At 41.0% G+C, this 27,433-nt stretch overlaps 1 protein-coding gene across 4 annotated transcripts in view; it reads right to left on the reverse strand.

The window, feature by feature from the left end:
- Positions 1-5,283: 5,283 nt before the first annotated feature.
- LOC137373831 (trafficking protein particle complex subunit 6B) overlaps positions 5,284-27,433 on the reverse strand; it is a 51,447-nt gene continuing 29,297 nt past the window's right edge. The window contains exons 3-7 of one of the 4 annotated variants that reach the window (XR_010975712.1): positions 25,928-26,045; positions 23,212-23,295; positions 22,439-22,500; positions 8,614-8,707; positions 5,284-8,194 (exon numbers count right to left, since the gene is read on the reverse strand). Coding sequence is in view for 3 of the 4 variants with exons in the window: in XM_068039259.1 (XP_067895360.1) it covers positions 8,163-8,194; positions 8,614-8,707; positions 23,212-23,295; positions 25,928-26,045 (328 nt within the window). In the remaining variant the exon portion in view is untranslated. Of the gene's footprint in view, positions 8,195-8,613; positions 8,708-18,282; positions 21,040-22,438; positions 22,501-23,211; positions 23,296-25,927; positions 26,046-27,433 lie in introns of those variants that run through there. The other 3 variants (XM_068039259.1, XM_068039261.1, XM_068039262.1) reach the window with 3 other exon arrangements.

Consider the following 27,433-nt stretch of genomic DNA (forward strand, 5'->3'; position numbering starts at 1 on the left):
ACTCCCACTTATGGCAATAATATCCTTCCTAAGGTAAGGGGACCAAAACTGCACACAGTACTCAAGGTACGATCTAACCAAGGTTTTGTACAATTGAAGCAACACTTCACTATTCCTGTACTCAAATCCTCTTGTGATAAAGGCTAACATACCATTAGCTGTCTTAATTGCTTGCTGCACCTGCATGTTGGCATTCAGTGACCTATTGACGAGGACACCCAAGTCCCTTTTGTACATCTACACTTCCTAATCTCTTACCATTTAAGAACTATTCTGCACATCTGTTCCTCCTACCAAAATGGATAACCTCACATTTTTCCACATTATATTCCATCTGCCATGTTCTTGCCTACTCACTAAGTATGTCCATATCCCCTTGATGTCACTTTGCATCATCCTCAACACATTCCAACCTAGTTTTGTGTCATCTGCGAACTTGGAAATACAACATTTGGTTCCCACATCCAAATCATTGATATATATTGTGAACAGCTGGGGCCCAAGCACTGATCCCTGCAGTACCCCACTAGTCACAGCCTGCCAACGCGAGAATGGACCGTTTATTCCTACTGTTTTCTGCCTGTTAACCAATCCTTAATCCAACCCATGTGCTTTAATTTTGCTAACCAACCTACTGTGGGGGACTTTATCAAAAGTCTTCTGAAAATCTAAGTGTACCACATCCACTGACTCCCCTTTTATCAATTCTGTTAGTAACATCCTCAAAAAAACACCAACAGTTTCGTCAAACACGATTTTCCATTCATAAACCCATGTTGACTATGCTCAATCAAATCATCATTATTTAAGTGTCCATTTATTATATCCTTTAGAATAGATTCTAGCATTTTCCCAACAACTGTGTTACGACCAGGTGAGAAGCTCTAGGGGTTCCCTCTCGGCCTTTGCCTGGTTTAACGGTAACGGGGGTTTAATTTTTTAACATAACACCATCAATAGCTCCCCCTTAGTGAATCCTTGTTCACACTTTCCAATTGTAAGGCAAAGAAATCAATTCAGACAGGTTTTCTTAGATTTTAAACAAGAAAGGTAGAAGTTTATTCATCTTAAATTCGAATCCGGTTACCGACTGCGAATATGCGACGCAACCACACTAGCGTGCATATGCGATAAACACACGTGCAGATAAAGACAGAAAAGTAGACAGAATAAAGGGGAACATGTTTGAGGCAGTAGCTGGGTTTCTATTTTACTGTCCTTTGAGTTTGCTGTGAAGTCTCTGGTTGCCGGTCAGACATGCAATTCGTTGGGGCCCAGTGCACGCTTCAACTTGTTTTGAAGTTGGAGTCTTTTCTCTCGTGGTTTGTGTCTTCTGTGGGTCTGGTGGCTTGGGAGAAAGCAAGAGAGAGGCTTCCTTGCTCCAGCTTCAGTTTCAACCATTGCCTCCTGCCTTTCTCTGTGGTACAATTCAAAAACCCCATGTTCCCCAGCAGGTTAGTCATGTGACTAGCTGGTTTAACCACTTCTGTTTGTGGATTCTGCCATCTTAGCAGCCATCCTGTAATGTGAGCGTCCTCGCCTTCAATGTCTGGTGATCACGGCCCATTTTGGGTTAAGTGGACCAGGGAATAGTCCTTTGTCTATCCAAGCACTGTCTGTTGGCTGGAAAAACATTTGCATACAAGGTGTCTGGTGATTTATTTAACAAGTCCTTTCTTCACTCCGGAACAGTTTAAAATCAATGTTCATGTGACAAAATTAATATGTCGCATCCTTGGCAGGTGGGGGTCTGGATGACAACTGATGTAAGGCTAATAGATCTGTAATTCCCTGTTTTCTCTCTCCCTCCCTTCTTAAATAGTGGGATGACATTTGCGACCTTCAAATCTACAGGAACTGCTCCAGAATCTAGAATTTTGGAAGATGATCACCAATGCATCCACTATCTCCATAGCTCCCCCTTTCAACACTTTCTGGGATGTAGAATATCAGGTCCTGGGGACTTAACCTTCAGCCCAATTAATTTCTCCAATACAACCTTCTTACTAATACTAATTTCCTTCCATTCCTCATTCCCCCTAATCCCTTGGATTTCTAATTCTGGGAGATTTTCCATACCTTCCTCAGTGAAGACAGACACAAAGTAATCATTTAGCTTCTTTGCTATTTCTCTATTCTCCATTATAAATTCTCCTGACTCTGCCTATAATGGACCCACATTTGTCTTGGCCAAACATTTCCTTTTTACGTACCTATAGAAGCTTTTAAAGTCAGGTTATATTTCTTGCTAGCTTACATTCATATTCTATTTTCTTTATTAGTTTCTTTCTCCTCCTTTGCTGTATTCTAAAATCCTCCTAATCCTCAGGTTTACTACTATTTCTGGTAACTTTATAGGCCTTTTCTTTTAATCTGAGACAATCGTTAACTTTTATCCACGGTTGACTGCCTTTTACTTTTGGGATTTTTGTGCCTTGAAGGAATGTATAGTTGCTATAAACTATGTAATATTTTTTTAAAGACTATCCATTGCCTATGTACTGTCATACCTTTTAATGTATTTTCCCAATCCACCTCAGTCGATTTGCCCCTCATGCCTTCATAATCTTTGTTCAAATTTAATACCCTGGCTTCAAATTGAACTACCCCACTTTCAAACAATGTAAAATTCATATTATGGTCACTCATCCCTAAATGTTCTTTTACAACAAGATTATTAATTAGTCCTTTCTTACTATATAATACTAGATCTAAAATAGCCTGTTCTCGAGTCGGTTCCTCAACATACTGCTCCAGAACACCATCCTGAACACACTCCAGAAACTCGTCCTCCACAGCATTAGTGCTCATTAGGTTTACCTAGTCTATATGCAGATTGAAGTCACCATGGTTACTGCATTACCTATGCTGCATGCTTCTCTAATCTCCTGATTAATACCATGTCCAACACTACCACTACTGTTTGGCCTATAAGCAACTCCTACCAGTTTGCTGCCCCTTGCTGTTTCTTCGCTCCACCCAAAGAGATTCCACATTTTGTTCTTCCGATCGGAAATCCTCCTTTTACTAATGTACTGATCCCATCCCTTATCAGCACAACACCACCGCCTTTTCCTTTTTTGCCTGTTCTTCCTAAATGTCGAATATCCTTGAATATTCAGTTCCCAGTCTTGGTCACCCTGTAGCCACATTTCCTTTATGGCAATTAAATCATACTCTATTTGGACCTTTTTAAATTATCTACCTTGTTGCGAACGCTGCGTGCATTCAGGTAGTGTTCTTAACATTCTGTATTCTAAGCCTAGTTGATGCTTGCCTTTGTTTCACCTGCATTCTGATGTCACTTGCTAATTTTCTACCTCCTGTTAACAACTTTACTTCCTTCCAATTTGAGCTACCCTTCAGGTTCCCATCCCCCTGACAAACTAGTTTAAACCCTGCCCAAAAGCACTAGCAAATCTCCCTGCAAGGATGTTAGTTCCAGTCCTGTTAAGGTGTAGCCCATCCATCTTGTACAGGTCCCAATGCCTACACCAATTCTCCAGCCATGTGTTCAATCGATCAATCCTCCTATTCACGAGCGCATGGCACTGGGAGTAATCTGGATTACTGCTTTGGAGGTCCTGCTTTTTAATTTCCTTCCTAACTCCCTAAAATCTGCTTTCAGGACCTCATCCCTCTTCCTACCTAATGTCATTTGTACCAATATGAACCATGACCTCTGGCTGTTCACCCTCCCCCGGAAGGATGTCCTGCAGCTACTCCACGAAACCCTGGCACCAGGGAATCAACACACCATCCTGGAGTCTCATTTACTGCTGCGGAAATGTCTGTTTGATCCCCTATCACTATTGCTGTTCCACTCTTTTCTTCCTCCCCTCCTGTGCAGCTGAGCCACCTGTGGTGCCACAGACTTTGCTTTGGCTGCACTGTCCCGAGGAACTATTGCTTTCTCCAGTATCCAGAATGGAAAACCGATTTAGCAAGCAAGATCAACTCAGAGGACTCCTGCACTGCCTGCCTGGTTCTCTTTGACAGCCTAGTGGTCACCCATTTCCTCTCTGCCTGCATGCTCCTAACCTCCCTAAACGTGCTATCCACGTAGTCCTCAGCCTCGTGGTTGCACAAGAGTGACTCCAGCTGCTGCTTGAGTTCAGAAACCTGGAGCTCCAGCTTCTGCAGCCGGTTACACTTCCTGCAGATGTGTTTGCCTAAGGCATATGCGACCATGACTTCCCACATACTGCAGGACATACATTCCAGTTGGCCGAGCTGACCTACCGTAACGTAGCTTTAAAAACTTTTTATTACAATGGTAACTGGTAAGTTATTTTACTTAATCAGCTTTTTCCCCTGTATTGAAGAGGGAGGCAGCTACTGGAGTCTGAAAAAAGATAAAAGGAGCCCCTCCCTCATGCACCAAACTCCCACTTTACACATTTTAAAAAATTTATAGTTCCCCTCCTTACTGAACTCTCAATTACCAAACTCCCTTAACACGGAGTCCCCTGAATTTATACTCTGAAAACAATGTCAGCTCTGCTGGAGTTCAGAAACCAGTTTGAGTTAGCTACAGCTACTCCGTGTTAGTATACCCATTTAAAACTACAACCAGCCATTGCAAGCAAGATGGACAGCCCCAGAACTAAGGTAAGCGTCACCAGCAAGGCCCTAAAAAAGAAAATCGGTCAGGCCCCGGAGAGGCTGGGGTGGTGGTGTGGGAGGAGTGTTGTGCGTTGGAGGCGGTTGGGGCTTCGGGGGTGGCCCACCATGGGCATAGGGTGCCCCACCAACCCGCAAGGTGGCTGCCTGGTTTGACCAGGCAGCTTTGAGGCTTGTGCCGTCTGGCCACCAAGGGTAAAATATGTGCAGCGGTGGGTGGAGGCCCTTAAATGGCCAATTAAGTATTGAGGCTTAAGAACCTCGTGTAAAATTGCAGCAGGGGTGGGAATAGCTCCCCCTTCCCGACTCTCTTTTGCCCCTGGGCACCAGCCCGCTCATTTGGGGGGTGTAAAATTCCAGCCTATGTCTTTAAAATGGGAACTAAATTATGTCGACAGCTTTGATTGTTATCACGCAAGTCTTTGCCCCTGTCAGGTCAGGTGTCTTTAATGCATTGGTGCAGCCTCGATGGGCCGAAGAGCCTCTTCTGCACTATTATTCTGTTTTACTTGAAGTACACTTGGTCATGGCTCCCTTTGTGCAATACCATGGAAGATTGAAAAATACTAGTCAAAGAAGGACTTAATGTTTAGTAAGATGTTAATGGTTTTCTATCACTTATTTTTCCACTGAAGCACTTTACAAATCATTGTTGCTTTGTTTTTCTTTTTAAATGCTGTTAATCTGTGGTATCTTGCCATTCTGACAAAATATCCATTTACGACTCAACTATTCCAATGCTCTCAGCCAGCCTCTCATCTTCCACTGTCTGAACTTAAGTTCCTACAAAATTCTGCTACTTGGCATCCTAACCTGCACCAGGTCTTGCTCACTAATCACCCCTATGTTCATCAGCCTACATTGAGAATTTAAGTATTGGTGAACTGGGGCAGCCAGTGTATTTAAATCCCTCCATGGTCTTGCTCTTCCCCAGCTTAGTGATTGCCTCCAGCCACACCATCAAGAACTGTGTTCCTCCAACTCTGGACTCTAGGACATCCCCCTACTCCAGTCAATCCACCATTGGCAGTTGTGCTTACAGCAATTTAAACCCAAAGCTCTGGAATTCCCTTCCTAAACTTCTCCACCTTTTTAACAACTGGCATTTATATAGTACCTTTAACAAAGCAAAACACCAAGATGCTTCACAGGAGAGCTAAACAATTTGATAACCACAAGCTTATAGGGTACAAGGAAATTGGTTGCCTGTAGTTTGCACTGATATGAAAAGAATGGGTTTTAAAGAAGCATCTTAAAAAGGAGGAAAGAAAGAATGAAGTTTAGGGAGGGAATTCCAAAGCTTTGGGCCTCAGCAGCTGCTGGCACAGCTGCCAATGGTGCAGCAATTATGAGGATGAGGGTTGTAAGGCTGGAGGAGATTAGCAATAGAGGCAGGGGCATGGCCATGGAGGAATTTGAGAACAATGAGAATTTTAAAATCAAGGCATTGCTTAACCAGGAGCCAATGTAGATAGTTTAGGCCTTTCATAAAACCTCTCTTTAATCAATGTTTTAGTCACCCATCCCTACATCTTTCTTTTATCTTTCAGTTTTTGACTGATTACACTCCTAGGAAAATGTCTCAGATGCTTAATACGTTAAATATAGCTGCATGTTCTCAACAGGCTTCTCTCTACAGATGCTATCTGACTGCTGCATTTTCTGTTTTGAGACTAAATGTCAAACTTTTTGACCACCTGTCCAAAGTGTAGGCTTACATACATGTACTTAATACAGATACACTCTGGGAGAAATTTAATTAAATTTATCCTAACAAAATACAGCTTCTGTTTTCTCAAGCATTGTTTCCTATTAGAGGAACTTGTAAGTACAAATTAGAGTTTGGGGCATAAGTGTACTGGACTAAAATCCTAGTTGAATATTTGGATGTTAGAAAAACAGTACTTTTATATCCTTTATTAATGTTTTAGATCCAGTCATAGCATTACAAATCTAAAGTTATCGAATCTACCACATTCAGAAGTTGGTATGGTATATACACATTATAGAAACTGAACATGCTCATCAGTGAAGAAAAAATAGAAACAGGTTACATTTTAATCATATCAAATCTATTTTCACAATGCTGGCTTAAATAAATAATTAAAATGGATTGTATTTTTTTCTAAATGCTAGTTCTCAACAGATCTCAATTTTTCATGGAACCACTTGGTCTGGTCAATTTCAATCTTTTCTGATATAAACACAAACATATACATACACACACATTTCAGTCATAACCAAACAGGGATAGGATATTGTTTTAAGTGCTGAATATGCTCTCAATGTTACTGGCAAAACATATCTGATTTAGTAAAGTGAAAAAAGCTATTAAAGTGGAATCACTGTCATTTTTTTCACTTTGGCTGATAACATGGGGTGGGTGAGGGAAAATCCAGTTTGTTTGGTTGGGACAATTAAACATACAAGTCCAGCCTCCAGTTCAGTTTTCAAAAACAATTTTAAGTAGGGGATTCATGTTAACCAAACTTTATATAATAAATTGTCTATTACTCCAAGACTAGTTTCAAATGGTTGCATCTTTTTGTCTTCACTGTTAGAATTTAGATAAACTAATGCACAAGGGTGCTGTCAAATCAGCATGCTATCACTCTTTATCTTCAGTCACAAAAATAGAAAATACTGTCAACCTTAAAAGACAAGCTTGTATTTATATAGCACCTTTCAAGACCACAAGACATCCAAGAGCACTACAGCCAATGGCATACCTTTGAAGTGCAGTCACTGTTGTAATGTAGGAAATTTGGCAGCCGATTTGAACAGCAATGTGAAAATGACCAGATAATGTTTTATGATGTTGATTAAGGGATAGATATTGACCAGAATACCGAGGATAGCTCCCCTGTTCTTCACAATCATACCTTTTCATCATTTATGTCCACCTGAGAGAGCAGATAGGGCCTCGGTTTACTGTCTCATTCAAAAGACGGTACCCCCCAATTGTACAGCATTTCCTCAGTACTGCACTGGAGTGTCAGCCTTGATTTTTGTGCACAAGTATCTGGAGTAGATCTTGAACCCACAGCCTGACTCTGAGGTCAGAGCCATGGCTAACACAACAGATCCATTAAACTGGCTAAGGATCTTCACCTGAAACAACCAGTACCCCTTTAGGAGTACTGACAGACTGGTTGTATATTTCAAGCATTTTATTCTAATTCTGAATTTCAGCACATGTAGATAATTTCTTTTTACATCAAATGGATAAAGTGTTTTAAAATAATTAGAATTAAGGAAAAAGATAAATCAGTTGATCAGAAATGAGCTCAACTACATCCATAAAACACTTAGAATGCACAACCAGGAGTCCAAAATTCTATTTATTCACCTAGTCTAAAGTGAATTTTTATATTATGCCATCTGGCAGAATTAGTCAGTTTAAAAATTACAAAACAAACAGCTAAAAAGACAAACTTATGTAAACAATACATTATATTGCTGTTTTACAGAACAATGAAATAACAGTTTTAAATAATCTAGATTTTCAAAGCTAATACTTGAGTGCTTGAAGATATTTTCTACATCTTTTGTATCATTACTTGGAATTTACCTGCAAAAAGAACAAAAACAGTAAGATTACTTCCTTTAGGATATAAAAATATCTGCAATTACTTGGATATATTAATAAAAACTTTATGCAGCAACAAAACAAATGAACACTGCGTTGGGTTAAACTACAGTTTTCTTGAACATATCATTCATTAGCTTTTAAAAGAAATACAAAGCAGTTTGGTTGTGGACTTTCAGCCCTCTGTATTTCAGGTAGATAAGCAACTCTTTGTATACATTTTGCCAAAATTCTGCTTGACCAACAGGAAGGAACAGAAAACCTGAAAAGAATAGTAAAGTACAAAGAATGGTGTGGAGGAATCCCTGAGCTCCAAACAGCCTATAACATGGAAACCATAAAAATACTTAAATCCAGCAATTAATTCCACTAAAACACATTAAAGATACCAAACAACTTACATGCAGGCATTGCAGTAACTTCTACTGTCACAATACTTTTAATTCCCAAGTTCGATAAGGCACCTCTAACTAGTCCACAAGTAAATGCCAAATACTGAAATAAAAGATAAGGATTCTGTTAACTTCCTGCAATATTTAAAGAGCATTGCAACAAACCTATAATAAATATTGTTTGCCTAGTAAGTGTCTGCTTTAAACTCTCCATAACCAACTTCTGCAAGAGAGCTCAAATCAAGGATGATTGAAAAGGCAACAAGTTGTAAATGAGAAATAAAGTCAGTTACACTATTGCCTGTAAAGACATTTTCAAGTGTCTGGCAGTTGTTATAACTTTTATTTAATTCAGTTTGCATTCCTCCTCTGATCTGTTTCAACTCAGCTTGGCTGGTAGTATTCTCACCAGACTCAGAAGGATGCAGATGAAACTCCTATTTCAGAACTTAGGCTGAATTTTGGCTAGCAGTACAACAGTGATGGGCCACTGCATTGTTGGAGGTGCTGTCCTTCAGGTAAGACAAACAAATGTTATGCTGGTTTGTTCCAAGACCTCAAGAATTCCATGGCATTCTTCAAAGCATTCAGAGTTTTTCCAGTCTCCTCAATGACAACCCCCACCCACAGAGTAACTAGTCATCTCAATGTTTGTGGAAATGTACTGCGTGCAAAATGGCCATCACGTCTGTTTACCACAACAGTAACTACACTTAAAAGTAATTCATTGTTTGAAGTGTCTTGGGAACATGGAGACAAAATACATCAGTAAAAAGTTTGATTTCTCAGCACAGATCTAATGCATTCCATTGATGTCATTACAGTAACTTATCAAGACAATTACAAAGATCCTGTTTTTCCTCAATAGATTTTTTCTTTAGCACCATTAACCTTGTAAGATCATAGAATGGTACAGCACAGAAAGGGGCCCATTGTACTGTGCCAACTCTTTGGTAGAGCTTTCCAGCTAGTCCCACTACCCTACGCTTTACCTATAGCCCTGCAATTTTTCTCCCTTCAAGTATTTATCCAATTCTCTTTTGAAAGCTACTACTGAATCTGCTTCCTCCACCCTTTCAGGCAGTGAATTCCAGATTACAACACACCAAATGTTTCCTCGTGTCGGTTCTGGTTCTTTTGCCAATCACTTTAAATCTGCACCCTCTGGTTACCAAACCGCCTGTCAGTAGGAACAGTTTCTTTGTATTTACTCTCTCAAAACCAGTCATGATTTTGAACACCTATAAATGTCCTCTTAATCTTCTCTGCTGCAAGGAGAATAATCCCAGCTTCTGAAGTCCCACATCCCTGGTACCATTTTAGTAAATCTTTTCTGTACCCTCTCAAAAGCCTGAAAATCCTTCCTAAAGCCCAGAATTGAACACAATACACCAGCTGAAGCCTAACCAGTGTTTTATAAAGGCTGCAAGTATGACATGAAAGACCTAAATGTCAACTATCGCACCTGGGAGTCACTAACTGGCAAAAGAGGAAAGTGGAAACACATCCTGTGGACTGGCATGCACTACCATGATGACCAGTGGCTCCAGCAGCTTAGCAACAGGCACCACTGCCGAAAACAACTCACAGCATCACTTGGCAGCTTCACATGCAGCACTTATGGCAGAACCTGCCTCTCAAGGATTGGCCTTCACAGCCATCAGCAATGGTGCACCAAGAGACGACACCCCACCTAAATGGATTGTTTGCTGCATGTCCATCTTTCATAGATGGAAGGATGCCAACCAGTACCAAAGGTTTAGCATAACCGCCTTGCTTTTGCACTCTATCCCTCTACTAACAAAACTAAAGATCCTACATGCCTTATTTTTTTTTTTTTAAACTTCTCAATTTGGCCTGCCACCTTCAAAGATTGGTGTACTTTCATCCACCAGTTAGCTCTCTCCCTGCACACCTTTCAAATAGTACATTCAGTTTATAGAAAATCAAAATATTTCCAATTTCTAGCATCTAGTAAAAAGTGAAATGCTGGAAATACTCAGGTCAAGCAGCATCTTTGGGAAGAGAAATTGTTAATGTTTCAGGTTGATTAACTTTCATCAGAGCTGGAAAAGGTTAGAGATGTACCAGTTTTTAAGCAAGTAGAGGCAAGGAAAGGAAGAGGGTGGGGGGAGGAAAAGGACAAGAAGAAGGTCTGTGATAGGTTGGAAGATAGGTGTGATTAAATGACAATAGAGATGATGGTGCAAGGCAAAAGGGTGTGGTAATAGGACCAGTAAAGAAGCAAAAAAAAAATGGATGTAGAGGTGGTGTAAATGGCAACAGCAGGCCATTACTAGCACCTGCTCTCAGAAAAAAATGGGAGCTGTGGTTATAATCCGAAATTGTTCAATTCAATGTAGAGTCCAGAAGGCAGTAAAGTGCCTAATCAAAAGATGGGGTGTTCTTCAAGCTTCCATTGAGCTTCATTGGAAAAGTGTATGAGACAGAGGATAGAAAGGTCAGGGCAGGAATGAGAGAATTAAAATGGCAAGCAACTGGAAGTTCAAGGTGAAAGTTGTGTTCAGCAAAGCGATCACCCAGTCTGCATTTGTTTTCCCAAATGTAGAGGAGGCAGCATTGTGAACAGCGAATACTTTCAATTTAATATACTGTATAAGTAAACCGCTGTTTCACCTTGAAGGAGTATTTGGACCCCTGGACAGTGGGAAGGGAAAAGGTGAAAGGCAGATTTTGCATCTCCAGCACTTGCATGGGGAAGTGAGGGGCTAATTAAGGAGTAGACCAGGGTGTCGCAAAGGGAATGGTCCTTTCGGAATGCCAAAAGGAGGGGAGAAAAAAAAAGTGTGTTTGGTGGTAGCATCACGCTGGAGGTGGTGGAAATGGGGAAGGATGACCTGTTGAATGTGGAGGCTGGTGGCATAGTGGTGGAACTACATCATGCTTCTGGGAGGGAGGGAAGGGGGTGAAGGCACAAATGTGGGAAATGGGCCAAATACGGTTGAGGATCATCAACCTCAGTGGAGGGGAATTCTCGGTGATGAAAAAGGACTTATGGCTTATGGTGAATATTGGTCGAAAGTCCATCCCCAGAAATGGAGATGGAGAAGTCAAGGAAGGAAAGGAAAGAGTCTAAGATGAACCATGTGAAGGCAAGGGAGGAGTGGAAATTGGAGGCAAAGTTGATGAAATCATTTTGTTTAGATTGCCTCTCCTCATTCTTCAGTTAAAGATGAATCAATTCACATATCGGTGTGTTAACTTTGATCTGCCATGTGTCTGCCCATTTCACCAGTATGTCAATGTCCTGAAGTCCGTTTCTATTTTCATCACAGCTCCTTCGGAGCATGACATTAGCAATGAATTGGAGTAATTATGAAAATAAAAACAAGTCAACTGTTAAACTGAACCACAAGAACTTGAACACTTGTACCACAGACAAAATGAACTGGTGGTCATGTGATCACTACTGTACTGAAATACAGACCTCTGTCTGTTGAGGATGAAACTTGTTAACCTCATCTGAAATAGCTTTGGGGAGAATCAATGAAATCGAAAGGAGCTATCTATCTTTGGCCTCCTTGTCTCGAAAGACAATGGGTAAGCGCCTGGAGGTGGTCAGTGGTTTGTGAAGCAGCGCCTGGAGTGGCGGGGAAGGCCAATTCTAGAGTGACAGACTCTTCCACAGGTGCTGCAGATAAAATTGGTTGTCGGGGCTGTTACACAGTTGGCTCTCTCCTTGCACTTGTCTTTTTTCCTGCCAACTGCTAAGTCTCTTCGACTCGCCACGCTTTAGCCCCGCCTTTATGGTTGCCCACCAGCTCTGGCGATCGCTGGCAACTGACTCCCACGACTTGTGATCATTGTCGTGTTTGCAGATGTCTTTAAAGCGGAGACATGGACGGCCGGTGGGTCTGGTACCAGTGACTAGCTCACTGTACAATGTGTCCTTGGGGATCCTGCCATCTTCCATGCGGCTCACATGGCCAAGCCATCTCAGGTGTCGCTGGCTTAGTAGGGTGTATAAGCTGGGGATGTTGGCTGCCTCGAGGACTTCTGTGTTGGAGATATGGTCCTGCCACCAGATGCCAAGGATTCTCCGGAGGCAGCGAAGATGGAATGAATTGAGACGTCACTCTTGGCTGACGTACGTTGTCCAGGCCTCGCTGCCGTAGAGCAAGGTACTGAGGACACAGGCTTGATACACTTGGACTTTTGTGTTCTGTGTCAGTGTGCCATTTTCCCCACACTCTCTTGGCCAGTCTGGACATAGCAGAGGATGCCTTTCCCATGCGCTTGTTGATTTCTGCATCGAGAGATAGGTTACTGGTGAATTCCTGAACCACTTTCAGAGTGTGGTTGCCGATATTGATGGATGGGGCATTTCTGACATCCTGTACCATGATGTTCATTTTCTTGTTGCTGATGGTTAGGCCAAATTCGTTGCAGGCAGCCGCAATCCTGTCGATGAGTCTCTGCAGACACTCTTCAGTGTGAGATGTTGATGCAGCATTGTCAAAGAGGAGTTCCCTGATGAGGACTTTCCGTACTTTGGTCTTCGCTCTTAGACGGGCATGGTTGAACAACCTGCCACCTGATCTTGTGTGGAGGAAAATTCCTTCTTCTGAAGACTTGAACGCATGTGAGAGCAGCAGGGAGAAGATCTCAAACAGGGCGGCACAGTGGCGCAGTGGTTAGCACCGCAGCCTCACAGCTCCAGCGACCCGGGTTCAATTCTGGGTACTGCCTGTGTGGAGTTTGCAAGTTCTCCCTGTGTCTGCGTGGGTTTTCTCTGGGTGCTCCGGTTTCCTCCCACAAGCCAAAAGACTTGCAGGTTGGTAAGTAAATTGGCTATTATAAATTGTCCCTAGTATAGGTAGGTGGTAGGGAAATATAGGGTCAGGTGGGGATGTGGTAGGAATATGGGATTAGTGTAGGATTAGTATAAATGGGTGGTTGATGGCCAGCACACACTCGGTGGGCCGAAGGGCCTGTTTCAGTGCTGTATCACTAAACTAAAGTGTAGGTGCGAGAACACAGCCCTGTTTCACGCCACTCAGGATAGGAAAGGGGTCTGATGAGGCGCCGCTATACTGAATTGTGTCTTTCATATGGTCATGGAATGAGGTGATGATACTTAGTAGCTTTGGTGGGCATCCAATCTTTTCTAGTAGTCTGAAGAGACCACGTCTGCTGACGAGGTCAAAGGCTTTGGTGAGATCAATGAAAGCAATGTAGAGGGGCATCTGTTGTTCACGGCATTTCTCCTGTAGCTGGCGAAGGGAGAACACCAGGTCACTGGTGGATCTCTCTGCTCGAAAGCCACACTGTGCCTCAGGGTAGACACGCTCAGCCAGCTTCTGGAGCCTGTTTAAAACGAGTCGAGCGAAGACTTTCCCCACTATGCTGAGCAGGGAGATTCCACGGTAGTTGTTGCAGTCACCACGGTCACCCTTGTTCTTATAGAGGGTGATGATATTGGCATTGCGCATGTCCTGTGGTACTGCTCCCTCGTCCCAGCACAGGCAAAGCAGTTCGTACAGTGCTGAAAGTATAGCAGGCTTGGCACTCTTGATTATTTCAGGGAAAATCCCGTCCTTCCCAGGGGCTTTTCCGCTGGCTAGAGAATTAATGGCATCGCTGAGTTCCGATTTTGTTGGCTGTATGTCCAGCTCATCCATGACTGGCAGAGACTGGGCTGCATTGAGGGCGGTCTCAGTGACAACATTTTCCCTGGAGTACAGTTCTAGGTAGTGTTCCATCCAGCGGTCCATTTGCTTGCGTTGGTCAGTGATTGTGTGCCCTGACTTAGATTTGAGGGGGGCAATCTTCTTGATGGTTGGCGCAAAAGCTCTCAATACCATCATACATGTCCTGCTGAAGTCCGTTTCTGTTTTCATCACAGCTCCTTCTGAGCATGACATTAGCAATGAATTGGAGTAATTATGAAAATAAAAACAAGTCAACTGTTAAACTGAACCACAAGAACTTGAACACTTGTACCACAGACAAAATGAACTGGTGGTCATGTGATCCCTACTGTACTGAAATACAGACCTCTGTCTGTTGAGGATGAAACTTGTTAACCTCATCTGAAATAGCTTTGGGGAGAAACCATTGAAATCAAAAGGAGCACAGTTACATATTGCTGACTCCTATCTGCATGAACAAACTAACAAAAGGTTCTGGAGACAGACTGACTCACAGCCCAAATCAAAATGAACAAGTGTGAAGTAGCAGCATTATAACAGAATGGTTCGCATTCAGACATCAATAGATAGCCATGATTTCCATATCCTGGCTCATTCTGGGGAAAGGGCCATGTGTCACCTAACAGACTCAAATGTGACAGATTTTAACCTAAAATGTAACCCTGTGGAGAGAGAGAGACAAAAATCAAGCCAAGACCACAGAAAGCCAATTTCCAACCAGAGGCTGAGAGAGATCCAGCTAAACAGAAGAACCCTGCTGAACAAGAACTGAACAACCACTGCAGCAGAGAAATTACAAAGTGACTAAGACTCTCCATCTGCAAAGGTAAACCAAATTTAAACCACCAATCTTGAGCTGCATTTTAACCACTGCTACAGCACCTAAACAATTTCAAGACTGCAAACATCCAGGCCTGCACCTTTAAAAAAGACTTTCCTCCTGAGAAGATTCAACAGTATTCTATAAACCACAAACTCATATTATCTTGTATTTTAATTGCATCCTACTCCTTTTTCTCTATCTATTTATTCTTGTGTGTGAACGCACGAGTAGGTGAAGGTTGCAAACATTTTGGGAATTGTTTAAAAATAATTATCTTTTTAAAAACCTGTCATTTGTCAATTTATTTGACCCCCAAAATCACTCGGGGACTAATGCACGATTTTTAACAAAACAGGATTGCAGTCAGTTGGGAAATGAAAAGTGGAAGCCATCCACATCACTTACCACCTGTCCATAACTATCCACCTCATTGTTTTGAGTTCTGGGTCATCGGCAAACTTTGAAATTATGCCAAAGTCCAGGTGATTAATATGAGCAAGCAGTTGTCCTAATACCAACCCCTGGGGAACACAACTGCATACTTTCCTCCAGTCTGAAACAGCAGTTCACAACTACTCCCTGCTTTTATTCCTTAGCTAATTTTGTATCCATACTGCCACTGTCCTTTTAATCTCACGGGTTTTAAATTTGCAAATATATGGTACTTTGTCAAACACCATCTGTAAGTCTGTGCACATATCAACTGCACTACCCTCAATCTTCTCCGTTACTTCAAAGAACTCAATCAAGTTAGTGAAACACAATTTGCCTTTAACAATTCTGTGCTGACTTTCATTTATTAGTCCATACTTTACCAAATGCCAATTAATTTTACTTATCTGTAAAATTTGCCCAGCAGATATTAAGCTGGCTGGCCTCTAATTGCCAAGTTTATCTTTCCCTTTTATAAATAGGGGTGTAATATTTGTAATCTTCCTGTCCTTGTTGGGCTGAAAATACACTGCTCAGGAGAGTTCTCGTACGCATTTCAGGAATTCCTCCCCATCTTTACCTTTAACATCGTTACTATCCCAGTGTATATTAGGATAATTGAGGTTCCCCATTATCACTACTGTGTAGATCTTTCTGTAACTTACCTGCAAATTTGCTCCTTCACCTCCTTCCCACTAATTGGTGACCTACAGTAAATACCCAGTATACAGTATCTTAAGAGCTCTTCTATTGTTCCTCAATTCTAACCAAATAGATTCCGTCTTTGGCCCCTTAGTTACATCATCCCTGTCTAGTGCTACAATAGTTTCTTCGATCAACACTGCCACTCCTCCTCCCCCCACACCCCCCCCCCCCCACTTCCCTAAATATCTTGTAGCCAGGAATATCAAGTACTAAATCCTCCCCTTCTTTGAGCCAGGTCTCCGTTATTCCCAATATATCATAGTCCCATTGTGCTTGCAGCTCACCAACTTTAGTTACCACGCTACCTGCATTTTCTCACATGCACTCCCAACTTATCTTAGACTGCTCACATTTACCCCAATCTGATTCCTCTTATTTCTGAACTATTCTTTTTGCCTCTCCCAGTTCTTTGCATACCTTGTTTCTCCCTTCTAATGTTTCATCCTGGTATCCATCCCCTGCCAAATAGTTTAAACATTCCCCATAGCAATAGTTAACGTTTCCACAAGGACAGCAGTTCCAGCTCTGTTCAGATGCAACCCCCCCACCCCTTGAACAGATCCCAGTTTCCCCAAGAATTGGAAGTCCTCCCTCCTGCACCATTTCTCCAACCATACATTAACTTGTCTTATCTTATTGTTCTTATACTCAGTGTGCATCACTGGGAGTAATCTGGAGATTACTACCCAAGATCCTGCTCTTAAATTTCCTCCTGAGCTCTGCAAACCTTTTCCGTCCTATATATCATTGGTTCTCACAGGGACCATGAGTTCTGGCTATTCCCCTTCCTCCCTTAAAATGTTAAGCACCCTCCGAGTGTTGTCTTTACCCTGGCACCAGGGAAGCAGCACACCCTGTGGGACTCAAGTCAGCAGTTGCAGAATTGCCAGTCTACAAATTTCCTATGACCACTGAATTTCTACACTTTGCTGTGCCCACCTGTGTAGTCATTTGCCCCATTGTACCAGAGATGTGCACTCCCCCAAGTTGCTGTCACCCTCAATGGTATTCAGCACTGAAAACTGATGAATGTACCATGCTCCCAGATTCCTACACTGCCATCCTCTTCCTACCCCTGAGTTTTGAGAAACTGGAGGCACTTCCTGCACAGGTGGTTATCCAGGATACATGAAATATCCTGGTGTTCCCACATGGCACTGGAGCGATAAACTACAGGTCTCAACTGTTAGATCATTTAAAAGTCTGTTTACTTTTGTTTTATATGTTTTAGTTTAGTATTCCCTTACTCCTATTTATTATTCAATTATTTCTGTATAGCAGATTTTTATTTAATGCAATTTGGATGCCTTTAATGTTGGTATCCTCTAATTAGTTCATTTTAATTTTACCCCTTACCACCTTCCCATTCTCACCAAATTTCCATCGCTACTCCATTCAGCAAGTCACTTTTAACCAGATTCACCTGTGAACAAAGCTCTGTACATTTGCAGATATCCTTCTAATATATACTTTAGAAACATACTAGTTACAACTAGTCAATCAACAGTCAGCCACAATAATTAACACCAAGTCAGGAACCAACTTACAGCTGTTAATTGCCACTGACTTGCAGTTTTAAAAGTACGAAAACTAGATTAAATTTCAGTTTGATAACACATTATGTATACTACTTACTAATGAATTCCAATGGTCACCGTTGCTACTCAGTTTAGCAGTTTCACCCAGCTGTGTGCACAGCTCAAATTGTGAGCAACATGTGGGTGATCAACTTACAAATAAATGTACTATAATTATTAAATTCTTCAGGGCGCAATTGGTCTTTTGTTTCTGTACCAACACTCAATTTATTGTTGCAGTTAGAGGAAATATATGAAGCAGCTCTGAAGTGATCAGTGCACTAACTCAGGAATCAAACTAAGCATTTTTGGTAGAGGAAATAGCTATGCTACTGCAATTAATTATTTTGTTCCCTAAAGCAGTTGCAACTAAAATGGATTTTTTCATATTCAGAAAAAGAATAAAATCTTTATTACCTACTTAACAATTTAAGTATTTTCATTAGATTGGCTTTATGTAAAGAACAGCCAGAATCCAAGATGCGTACATTGTAAATTTTATTAATTTGCATTCAAGTGAAGTGTTCAAGGCAATGTTGAAAATCAAAGAATGAATGAAAGTCATTCAAAACATCTAATCCATTCCAAGGTTGGCATAGTTACTTTTCAGTTACTTCCTACTTTAGGACAAAGTCTGCACACCTCAAATCCCTACAGAATTCGGCTATTTTTGAAATTAAGCAACTCTGCTGTAGTTAGACTCCAAATTATGTTTAACTCAACATTCTTCACCATTTTCCTTCTGATTCTGGAAAACAATGCTCCTGCATTTATCAATTAATTTGTAACATCATTTTAAAAGCCCTAAGTACATTCCTTTCCCCTGGTCTCATCTCCCCCAAATACAAAACAAAAATTCCACTAACTTTGATATGGTTCATTGATGCCCTAAAAACCTCTTCATTAAATCAATGAATTTTACAGCACAGAAGCAGGTAATTTAGTCCATCAAGTTTTTTTTCCCCCTCTATAAATAACCCACCTAATCTCACCCCACTCATGCTCAATCCCATCCCTTATATTTTTCTCTTTTTCAAAGGTTACTCATTTTTGATTCTGGTGCACCACAGGATCAGTGTTGGGACATCAACTATTCACTATTTATTAACTACTTCAATGATAGGCACTATCCTCTCCTTTAAATCTGCCATCAGCTCCTCCTCAAAAAGCCAAGCTTTGACCCCCTACCATCCTTGCCAACTACCACCCCATCTCTAACCTCCCAAGTCCTTGAACGTATTGTCGCCTCCCAAATCCGTGCCCATCTTTCCCAGACCTCCATGTTTGAATCCTTCCCCATCAGGTATCTGCCCCTGCCACAGTATCAAACAGGATGTCATTTGTGACCGAGTGCCAGAGTGGCTGTGACAAAGGTAAACGTTCCTTCCTCAACCTGTCTGCAGCCTTTGACATGGTTAACCACACAATTCTCTGACACCTCTCCACTGTTGTCCAGCTGGGTGGGACTACTCTCTCCTGGTACCATTCTTTTCCATCCAATCGTAGCCAGAGTGAATATCACTTGCAATGGCTTCTCTTCCCACTCCTTTATATCTGCTGTCCCCCAAAGGATCTGTCCTTGGCCCCCTATTTAACATTCTATGTGCTGCCCCTTGGCAACATCATCCAAAAGCACAGCATTAGTTTTTACATGTATGATGACCCCCAGCTTTACCTCTCTCGACTCCTCCACTGCCTCTAAGTTATCAGACTGCTTATTCAACATCCAGTACTGGATGAGCAGAAATTTCTTTCTATTAAATATTGGGAAGACTGAAGCCATCGTTTTCAGTCCTTGCTCCAAACTCAGTTCTGTAGCTATTGATTCCATACCTCTCCCTGCAACTGTCTGAGGCTAAAACAGATTATTCGCAACCTTGGTGTCATATTTGACCACGAGATGAGCTTCTGAGCACAGATCTGCGCCATTCTAAGACCGCCTATTTCCACTTCCATAGCATCGCCCAACTTTGCCCTGCCTCAGCTCATTTGCTGCTAAAACCCTCATTCATTCCTTTGTTACCTCTAGACTTGACTATTCAACGCACTGCTGGCTGGTCTCCAACATTCTACCATTCGTAAACCTGGTCATTTAAAACTGCTGCTCATGTCCTTACTCGCACCAAGTCCCGTTCAACTATCACCCTTGTGCTCACTGACCTACATTGGCTCCCAGTCAAGCAATGCTTTGATTTTAAAATTCTCATCTTAGTTCTTAAATCCCACCATGGCTTCATCCTGCCCTGTGCAGATGGAAGCATAAAGAAATAATGGATTAAGTGAATGGGCAAAACTGTGGCAAATGGATTTCAGTGTGGGCATATGTGAGAGCATCCACTTTGGACCCAAGGATAGATCAGAGTAATTTCTTAATGGGGAAAGACTAGAAACAGTGGAGGGTCCAAAGAGACTTGGGAGTCTAAGTACATCGATCATCAAAATGTCATGAACAAGTACAGAAAATAATCAAAGAGGCAAATGAAATTGCTGGCCTTTGTATCTAGAAGACTAGAAGATACTAGTATATAAGGGGGTAGAAATTACACGAGTGTTATACTTGGTTAGACCACACCTGGAGTGTTGTGAGCAATTTTGGGCGCCACATCTTAGGAAAGATATATTGGCCTTAGAGGGAGTGCAGCATAGATTTACCAGAATGAGACCTGGACTACAAAAGTTAAATTACGAGGATAGATTACACAAACTAGAATTCCCTGGAATTTAGAAGGTTAAGTGGTGATTTGATGGAAATTTAAGATATTAAGGATAACAGGTAGGGTAGGTAGAAACTATTTTGGCTGGTTGGGGAGTCTAGGACTAGGGGCATAGTCTAAAAATTAGGAAACTCTTCACGCAAGGGTGGTAGAAGTTTGGAACTCTTCCGCAAACAGCAATTAATGCTAGATCAATTGTTAAATTTAAAACTGAGATGATTGATGGATTTATCTTAACCCAAGATATTAAGGGATATAAAAGCAGACATGTCGAGTTAGGTTGCAGATCATCCATGATCTCATTGAATAGCAGAACAGGCTTCAGGGGCTAAATGGCCTGTTCCTGTTCCTATGTTCCTGATGTTTATGAAAATCCCTACAGAAACTAATATAATATTTCAAATGTGACTGCTAAGAGCAATACTCCAAAATGTGTAAGTTCAGCGTCACCAAGTCACTCCCATAAATGGATCTCATCCCTTGTAATCCTGAAGGTTTGTAAAGCGACAAAACTGGAATTATAAAATAGAACACTTGTTACATATCACAACCGCTGTGCTGACACCATTTTCTTTTTTCATTTCAGATTTGTAAAATGCAGATCATGCTTGACTAATGTAATTTAATTTTTTGATGAAGGTTGATGAAGGGAATGTGATGGATGTTGTCGATAAGGATTTTAAGAAAGCATTTGACAAAGTACCTTTTAAAAAGGCTGGTTAAAGTTGAGACTCATGGAATAGGAGGGTCAGTATCCAACTGGATAAAAAAAATTGGCTTAGGGACAGAAAACAGCGAGTCATGGTAAATGGTTATTTTTCAGACTACAGGAAGGTAGACAGTGGTGTTCCCCAAAGGTCAGTGCTAGGACCACTGCTTTTTTTGCTATATATAAATGACTTGGATCTTGGAATACAGAAAGAAATTTCAAAATTTGCTGATGATACCAAACTTGGAGGAGTGGCAAACAGTGAGGATGATACGAATCACCTGCATCAGGACGTGGATAGGCTAGCAGAACGGGCAGACAAGTGGCAGATGGATTTTAATAGAGAAGTGTGAGGTGATGCATTTTGGCAGAAGGAGAGGGTTAGGTAATATAGATGTAATGGCACAGTTCTAAAGAGTGTGCAGGAACAGAGGGACCTGGGGGTGCATGTGCATCAATATTTGATGGTTATAGGACATATTGAGAGAGTGATTAGTAAAGCATATGGATCTTGGGCTTCATAAATAAGAGGCATATAGAGTACAAAAGCAGGAAGTTATACTGAACCTTTATAAAGCTCTGGTTAGGCCCACAACTAGAGTACTGCATCCAGTTCTGGTCACCACACTTTAGGAAGGATCTGAGGGTACTTGAGAGGGTGCAGAGGAGATTTACTAGAATAGTTCCAGGGGAGATTTAGTTACAAGGTTAGGTTGGAAAAGCAAGGCTTGCTCTCCCTGAAGCAAAAGAAATTGAGGGGAGATTTGATAAAGGTGTAGAAGATTATAACAGTCCTAGATAAATTAGACAAGGAAAAACTGGTCCCATTAACTGATGGTACAAGGCTGAGGGAACACAGATTGAAGATTTTGGGCAAGAGATGCGGGAGAAATGTGAGGAAGAGCTTTTTTTTATGCAAGTTATGCAAGTGGTAACGATCTGAAACTTGCTGCCCACGAGGGCAGTGGAAGCGGAAACAATGACTTAAAAAGGAAATTGGATGGGCACTTGAAGGAAATAAATTTGCAGGGCTATGGGGATTGAGCAGGGGAGTGCGACTAACTGGATTGCTCCGCGGAGAGCCAGCATGGATTCGATGGGCCAAATGGCCTTCTGTGCTGACTACCTGACTATTGTGGAAGGCAGGCTGAAAAGCACACTAGTAGAATGAGACAGGACTGCAAACTAACAAACTAGCTTACTTTCTGCAAAATACATGAATTACGTGAATACAGCGAGATCCATCATTCCTCTGTTTCATGTTCTATGAAAAAAAACAAAATTCAACTCTAATGGCATTATAGATGCAAGCTTGATTTTCATCCAGCTAATCTCAAGCTCTATTCTATTAGTTAAATGTTGCACAGATTCATTCTACTAACTTGAGAAAGAGAGAGTAACCAGCCCCTTCAGAGAGAGAGATCCAACAGAGAGGTGGTTGGTTCACTGAGTCGTGAATCAGTTACCACTCTAATTTAAAATGTCTTCACTTTGATGCCCAAGATACCCAAATGCTTGTTTAGTTAAGCCCCCTGACTGGATGTATCGAGAGAGCGAGCAAGAGAGCGAGAAAAAGAGATTTCCCTCCTGACAGATGGACATCTATCCGGAATACTTCGCATCGCTGCAACAAGTGTGTGGGCAAACATTGACTGCTTGTGCAAGCAAAAAAGTTGCCAGGTATCTCACTAAATCAGTGTCCAACAAAGTGACATGAAATTAAGTCAATAAATTACTCTCATTTAAAGCTTCTTCACAAAAATGCACATTTGTTGTTGTTTTGATGAATAGCAAGTCAAATTTTTAATGCCGTTATCTTTCCAAAATTGTCTCACCGGCCACCCCCCCCCCCCCCCCCCTTCCTCCTCCCCCAAGACAAAAATTGTGATGTGACCCCTCCCCCACCCCCCCACCCCTCCTCCAAAGGCGAAAAAGCTTGGACAACCCTGCTCTATAGTATAACCAGAAGTTATACCTTGGGTGCATATTCCAAGTATTGCTTCCCGGCAGACATCTGAGTCAAGAGGCGGAACTTGTTGTCTTGGAGCACATAAATACCCTGCAAAGTTAATGTAAAGACATTGACATTAACAAGGTATCAACACATTAAAAAAGGATAATGGTAAGCCACTCGATATACATATTTCAATCTAAACTTTATCAAACTCCAGGAATAACAATAAACTAGTCTGACTCTCCTGTATAGTACAAAAGGGTACTACATTGCCAGATGAAACGGAACAGAAGCCGCATCTTCCTATAATTCAGGGAGATACTACAAATTCCACTGGCACTATGTAAAGAAAAACAGGGAGTTCCATGTCCTATCCAGCATTTCTTCCTTCAACCACCAAAAACAAAATTAATTGATCAGTCACCTCACTGTTTGTGCGGTCACTGTGCTCAGTGCAGGTATTTATTGTTTGTGTGATCTAGCTGATGAATGCAGCTACACAATTTTATCTGCATTTCAAAGTAATTCATTAAACAGGCAATCGAGAGAAGTGATAAAGGTACCATATAAATGCAAGTCTTTCTTTCCAACTCAAACAAATTGACAAATACGGCAATATTTTAGATTAATACATAGAATTATCCATGAAAAGACATTAAGAACTCTAGTTGAATGGTTGCCAGTTGCATCTTTAGCACATATTCCACTGTTTAAAAAATGTTACACATTTCTTAGTTTGGTTTCCCCGGTGCAAAATAACTGATAGCGACAAGCTCAATTTGGTCCTCAGTTTATACCTAGGATCCAACATTTAGATTCATTGCGACCAAAATTAGTGTGAAGAGTTCTTTGTTTTTTTTTCAAAACTGTAATTAAAAAGTACAAGAATACCTGCACTGTTAACATATGGCATACCAGGATTGCTGGGGGATGGAGGGGGGGGGGGCGGTGTTGGTGGAAAATCAAATATATAAAAAATTCTTCCATCTGTATGCACTTGCTGCCACCTTTCCCCACCCCCCCCCCCATTTTAAAATTTTTACATCCACATTTAAAACAAACTGCTGATATAAATTTATCATATTGTAACTACACCAGCTTACTAGCAGAAATACAGCATTGCCACCACTAGTAAAGGTGGCATGAATACAGCATGACAAATTTACTTAAGTAGTTTCTTGTATAAATATGGACAAAGCCCAATGCTACTTATCTGATTGTAGCTAGATCATCTCCTGCAATAGCTTCTTCCCCTACAATGTTACGTTGAGACGCCCAAGGATCTATCCTTAGCTCCCTCCTCATCTGCTTGCTGCCCCTTGGTAACACCCAGTTCTGCCTCTCCACAAACACTCAAACCCTCCAATGCCTCCAGATCATCAGACAGATGCCAGATTTCATCCCCCCTCACTGTCTCAGCTGAACCAGCACAAACACTGCCTACTTCCACCTCCGTTTCACCTGCTTCCACTCCAACACCAACCTATGAGCTGCTGCTTTCTTGCCTCTAGACTAAGTGCTGTCATCAATTACTTCCAAATTTAGTACATTATTACAAAGTGAATTTTAAGATTTCCATGTCAACCTAACAATAGTCTGTATTTAAACAAGACTTTTTAAATAGCAATCTTCAGCTATAATATCTCAATTACAATCAAGTTATATTGACTATGTACATAGGTTTAATTTTTAGTTTATGCATAAATTCTGTAAAAGCCAGTGAGTCAGAACCTGGGTTAAAAGGAAACCTTTCCACAATACTGGCAAAGGCCCTACCAATATCCACTATATGGAGAGAGAAACAGTTAACGTTTCAGGTCTGTGGCCTGTCATCAGTACTGCAGTTCTGATGAAAGGTCATAGACCTGAAAAGTTAACTGTTTCTCTCTCCACAAGTGCTGTCAGATCTTCTGTGGATGCTGGAAATACTCAGTATTTTGGTGTTGTCCACTTTAGCAAATGCTCCCATCTCTCATTTTTCCTCTTCCCTTGCCAACATTCAGCTCCATGAAATGAAGTAAATGAGGGGACAAGGGACAAAACATCAGTTAAGGAAAAAGGTGCATTTGTTTATGTAGCACAAAATTAAGGTCCAAAAACTGGATTGAAGTTTTAGTATGTTTTGATTAACCAAGGAGCCATCTGTGATAAGGTAATGCAACATGCTAGTACACTACTTCACCATCAAAGACCAGTAGAATATAGGTTCATCCCTCCAATTCTCCACACGGAGACTTCCCGATTCTGATCATGCTATCAAAGAATGGACCAAACAGAACCCCATTTTCTTTCTTAAATTGGCAGTTGAGACATGTCAGGGCACTTTCATGTAGTTGCTGCTGGTCAGTTATGGAGTGTCACTAATAGAAACCTGGAACCAAGTTAGAATTATAGAATTTTACAGAACCAAGGAGACTTGTTCCCTGAAAAAGCTATCCACAATCACAATCCCCTGCCCTTTTGCCATATTCTCAGATTTTTCTTACCCACTAACCTTCTGCACTGGGAAAACAGTGCAAAGAAGCCTGAAGAAGAAGGAGGAAAGTATAATTTTGAGCTTTTGACAATGGAACTACAACTTCTTACCAAAACAAAGTAATAGGATATGGCAACAGTGCATTTATTACAATATGTTGTATTCCTAATTTATTTTGCCAGTTTTTAGGTCAGCAAAACTCAGATTTTTAAAACACTGCTACTTAACCAGTAAACGCGTTAAAATACACAAACTACTTACTTGATGATTAGTCCGAAGATTGTCAATCTGTTTTTTAAATACACTGGTCCAGAAGTCTTTACAGATGAACTTCATGACATCCAATTCATCCTTGAATCGTGCAGTATCTTTAGTAAATCTGATAAAAATCAGACAAAATATATCAACATCCAACCACTTTAACTGAACATAAATGACCTGGCTTTAAAACGTCAGTGGTATTTAATAAGTAACAAATATAATTACAAGTTGCTGTGATGCAAGAATTGCATCCTGCAAACATTAATTTCACTGAATGAACAGTTTGTCATTTAAAAAAATTGGAAATTTAAAGTTAAGGCCCTACCAAATTCACAGCCATAAAATCTCGGGTCCTCCATGAAAATCAGCCATTTTGCAAACTTCGCACGTTTTATTCATCGACAAGGCTGAACCCGCTGATTGCTGGGCATGTTGCGAACATTGCGCGTTTTAGTGATTGACAGAAGTCTCAACTTGCTGATTGGTTGTTGAGGGAGAGTTTCTGATGCAGTTTTGAGAGAAGCAGTCTCAAGTATTAGCAGACAAGTGAGCAAATCAAAAACAGCCACAACCATTACTGCAACACATCAAGTGAAAGAATTTGGAAGCCAAAATCTGCATGCCAATGGTGGTATACTGACTTCAGCGAGTAAATAATATGAACTGTTCATAGTCAACTTTTTACAATAGTTTTTGGAGTATACAATTAATGCCATTTGAAATCAGAAACCTCCCTTCTCTTTTTTTTGTTGTTTTAAATAAATCATTTCCATGGTTCATTGCAACAGTGAAATTTATAATTTAAATACATGAAATAGTGAAATTTACGATTCTTAAAATGTCATGACAATTTGCAAAATTTGACAGTGAATTTGGTAGGGCCCCAAGCATAATTTCACTATGATGAACGCTGTTTATAATGAAACTCTGGTTTTAATGATCCCAACATCGAGAACCATTTTTTTCAATGCAATTCAGCCCTACTACCATAATACTTGAGCAGGATCACCTCAAAGACTGGCATAAATACAATGATGGAATTCAAGCCAATGTCAATTTAATCTACTACTATTAGTTTAATATCCCACATGACATATGCATTCGTTGTCTGATATGACAGCCTTCCATAAACCAACAAGGATATGAGGAAGAAACCGGCATGAGGAAACTGCATCCAAAGTATGCAAGATAGCAACTGTGCAATTCTTGTGTCTCGGAAAACAAAACTTGATATTATTGATGATCAGGTCCATAAAGCAAAATCGTGGGCTACAATCTGCAAAGAGCACAGTTGCAATTGTGTGGGCCACAGAAAAAATTAAGTCTGCTGTCGAAAATTAAATGCCAATCCAGAGAACACAAATCCATACTGCAACTCATTAAGATTCTGACGAAGCAGTCTATCGCTGGTTTAAGACAGCCAGTGTTGGGCGATGTGTCACGCACATCGGCCAATATATCTGTCTGTTCTCCAGGCATCAAAAATTTCAAATGAATTGCTTTAAG

The sequence above is a fragment of the Heterodontus francisci genome, chromosome 9 (genome assembly GCF_036365525.1).
Source record: "Heterodontus francisci isolate sHetFra1 chromosome 9, sHetFra1.hap1, whole genome shotgun sequence".
Taxonomy (NCBI): Eukaryota; Metazoa; Chordata; class Chondrichthyes; order Heterodontiformes; family Heterodontidae; genus Heterodontus; species Heterodontus francisci.